The sequence below is a fragment of the Mandrillus leucophaeus genome, unplaced genomic scaffold (assembly GCF_000951045.1).
Source record: "Mandrillus leucophaeus isolate KB7577 unplaced genomic scaffold, Mleu.le_1.0 Scaffold335, whole genome shotgun sequence".
In the NCBI taxonomy this organism is placed as follows: Eukaryota; Metazoa; Chordata; class Mammalia; order Primates; family Cercopithecidae; genus Mandrillus; species Mandrillus leucophaeus.
In genome coordinates, this window is record NW_012103532.1 from 1022841 (window position 1) to 1025800 (window position 2960).

The 2960-nt window shown below is 39.3% G+C and overlaps 1 protein-coding gene across 2 annotated transcripts in view; it reads right to left on the reverse strand.

Annotated features, from left to right (window-relative positions):
* The window catches only part of PPP6C (protein phosphatase 6, catalytic subunit), a 53921-nt gene that overhangs the window by 6503 nt on the left and 44458 nt on the right, over positions 1–2960 (reverse strand). For both annotated transcript variants that reach the window (XM_011988685.1, XM_011988684.1), the window contains 2 exons: positions 996–1075; positions 623–832 (listed from right to left, as the gene is read on the reverse strand). In XM_011988685.1, the coding sequence (XP_011844075.1) occupies positions 623–832; positions 996–1075 (290 nt within the window). The remainder of the gene's footprint in view (positions 1–622; positions 833–995; positions 1076–2960) is intronic.

Genomic DNA, 2960 nt, shown 5'->3' on the forward strand with positions numbered 1-2960 from the left:
AAAAAAAAAAAAAAAAAAAAGTACTGCTTAGTTTGGTCTTGACATTTTGTTACTTAACTACAGTATTTGAAAGGAAGGGGGCCGGCCGGGCACAGTGGCTCACACCTGTAATACCAGCTCTTCGGGAGACTGAGGTGAGTGGATCACCTGAGGTCAGGAGTTCAAGACCAGCCTAGCCAACATGGTGAAACTCCGTCTCTACTAAGAATACAAAAATTAGCCGGGCATGGTGGTGTACGCCTATGGTCCCAGCTACTCAGGAGGCTGAAGCAGGAGAATTGCTTGAACCTGGGAGGCAGAGGTTGCAGTGAGCCAAGATCATGCCACTGCACTCCAGCCTGGGCGACAGAGTAAGCAAGACTCCATCTCAAAAAAAAAAAGGAAAAGAACATTTACTTTATCCACTATTACCAAGTGGATGCTGGAGTAGGTGCTTTCGCTGTGTGATCTTATTTAACCGTTAAAAAAAGACATGCATTAATAACTAAACTAGAAATTTAATATCCACAGCCACCATATTTTGAGTAAGCTAGACTACAAATTAGTTATCTAGGACCACCATAGTTCTCTATGCAGTCCATTAGCAATCTACAAATTACTTTTCCAAAAATGCTGGCTTTACCTCATTTGTGACCTTTGCTCCAAAAAGCCAACCTGCTCCTCGCGGACTGATAGCCCAAGTATCCACATCTTCAGGATCTGACCAAACCAGATCACAAAATGCTCCTTTATGAGGAATTTCCTGATTCCGTTCGATGGTTCGAATTTGATCCAGTGTTTTGATATCAGGAGATAAACCACCATGGACACACAAAATCTGCTCATCTATTAACTAGCAAAAAAGGATAACAAAGAGTTGAACATATAACCTCAGGCATATCTAAATTCATCAATGAATACTAAAGATATCAACATAATTGAGATGACAACTAGATAAAAATATGCAATGTGTTATTGGCAGGAACATACATGAGACTTTAAAAATAGAAACTTACAGCTGCTACTGTGAGCATGTCAAAAACTTTGGTACAGTATCTCCAGGCATTAGCATTTCCATATTTGGTTTGGCACTCATCTGTGAAAGAAACAGAAGGGTTTTAATTAATGAATCTGCCAATAAAAATAAACAATATATCCAATACTAGAGCAGCTTTCAGTATAACAGAAATTCAGCTTAAACTAGGACAGCAAGATATGACACATATTTAGTCCTACTAGGACCTCCACATAGAGCCAAAAGAACACTAGTGACTAACTATATACAGTTATATGTCCCTTAATCATGGGGATACATTCTGAAAAATGCATTGTCAGGTGATTTCGTCATTGTGTGAACATCATCACATATCCTTACTAACCCAGATGGTCTAGCCTACTACACACCTAAGCAATATGATATAGCCTATTGCTTCTAGGCTATAAACTTGTGAAGCATGTCACTGTACTAAATATCGTAAGGAAATAGTAACACAAGGGTAAGTATTTGTGCAATAGGAATTTTTCAACTGCGTTATATCTACGGGACCACTGTTGTATATACAGTCCATCATTGACTGAAATGTCATTATGTGGCACATGACTGTATTTCCTAAGGATGTAGTACTGCTCTTCATTCCTGGAATGGACCTAAGAAGCAGCTGAAATTATTAACCAAAATGCTATCATTAGAAGAGTCAAATACAAATTTCACACAACCTGAAGCAAATGTTTTTACAGTTATGTTAATATTAGGTAATTCTGGTAAACAGATAAATTTAGTTAAGGAGACCATTCTAGCAGGATAAGCAGATCAAACAAATTAGAGGACCCTTAGTTATAGGAACATGAGCAATTCCTAACTCTTCTCAGGGCTAAGTTGTCTCTTCTGAGATTTTCTGCAAATTGTCCAACTAAACACTTGAGCTTCAGTGGATCACAACTGAGGACAGACTGCCAGTCAGGTTCTTACAAATTCCCAGTTGAACACTCTTTCTGCTGCCTCCATAGCTTTTTGTTTTTGAGATAAGGTCTCACTCTGTCGCCCAAGTCGGAATACAGTGGCGCAATCAGCAGTGGCAAGATCACAGCTCACTGTAACCTCAACCACTTGGGCTCAAGCGATCCTACCACCTCAGCCTTCCGAATAGCTGGAACTACAGGCATGTGCCACCACACCTGACTAATTTTATTTCTGGTAGAAATGGGGGTCTCCCTATGTTGTCTAGGCTGGTCTTGAACTCTTGAGCTCAAGCAATCCTCCTACCTCAGCCTACCACAGTGCTGAGATTACAGGTGTGAGCCACTATACCCTGACTGTCTACATAGTTAACAGGGTACACACTTCTTCTGTTAACACCATGGAAGCTCTGCACTTTGACTTCTTCCATAATTTTAGAAAAAAAAAAACCTGACATACCACTATTGCCTTAAGTGAAGCTGAAAATGATATAGGAAAGAAGTCTGCAGGTTATGACCACTCCCCAAGATTTTCTCAATTATATATCTATGTGAAGCAAGATTGTTATGTAAACTTGGCATAAGAGAGCCCTAACAATGAGCTCAGGTTGCAGGCAGGGATCTTGAGCTTGGCTCTATAGTAACTGCCCAGCATGTGTTTATCAGTGTGAACTGAAGGCCCAGTGTAAAGTTATATAGGGATATCTTATTCCTTTAAAATCAATGTAAGTCTTATAATAACTAAAATTATCTTATTCCCGAGGAGCTGTTAAGCTTCATTTTATTAAACAAAACCATACAACACCACTACAAGAACAGAGCTCTGGGAACAAGAAAGTTCAATACTAGATTTTGTGTTGCTGTCATTTTCCTCAGTCAAGGCACCTTGATTAAAATGTCCTCCTTCCTCACCCCATTTTTTCCCCTTTAGCCCTACACTGATGAAAGCTGGGCGAATTCTGGAGTATAACTGCATATATAAAAACAGTCACATATAAAAAACATATGTCATATATTAGTCATAT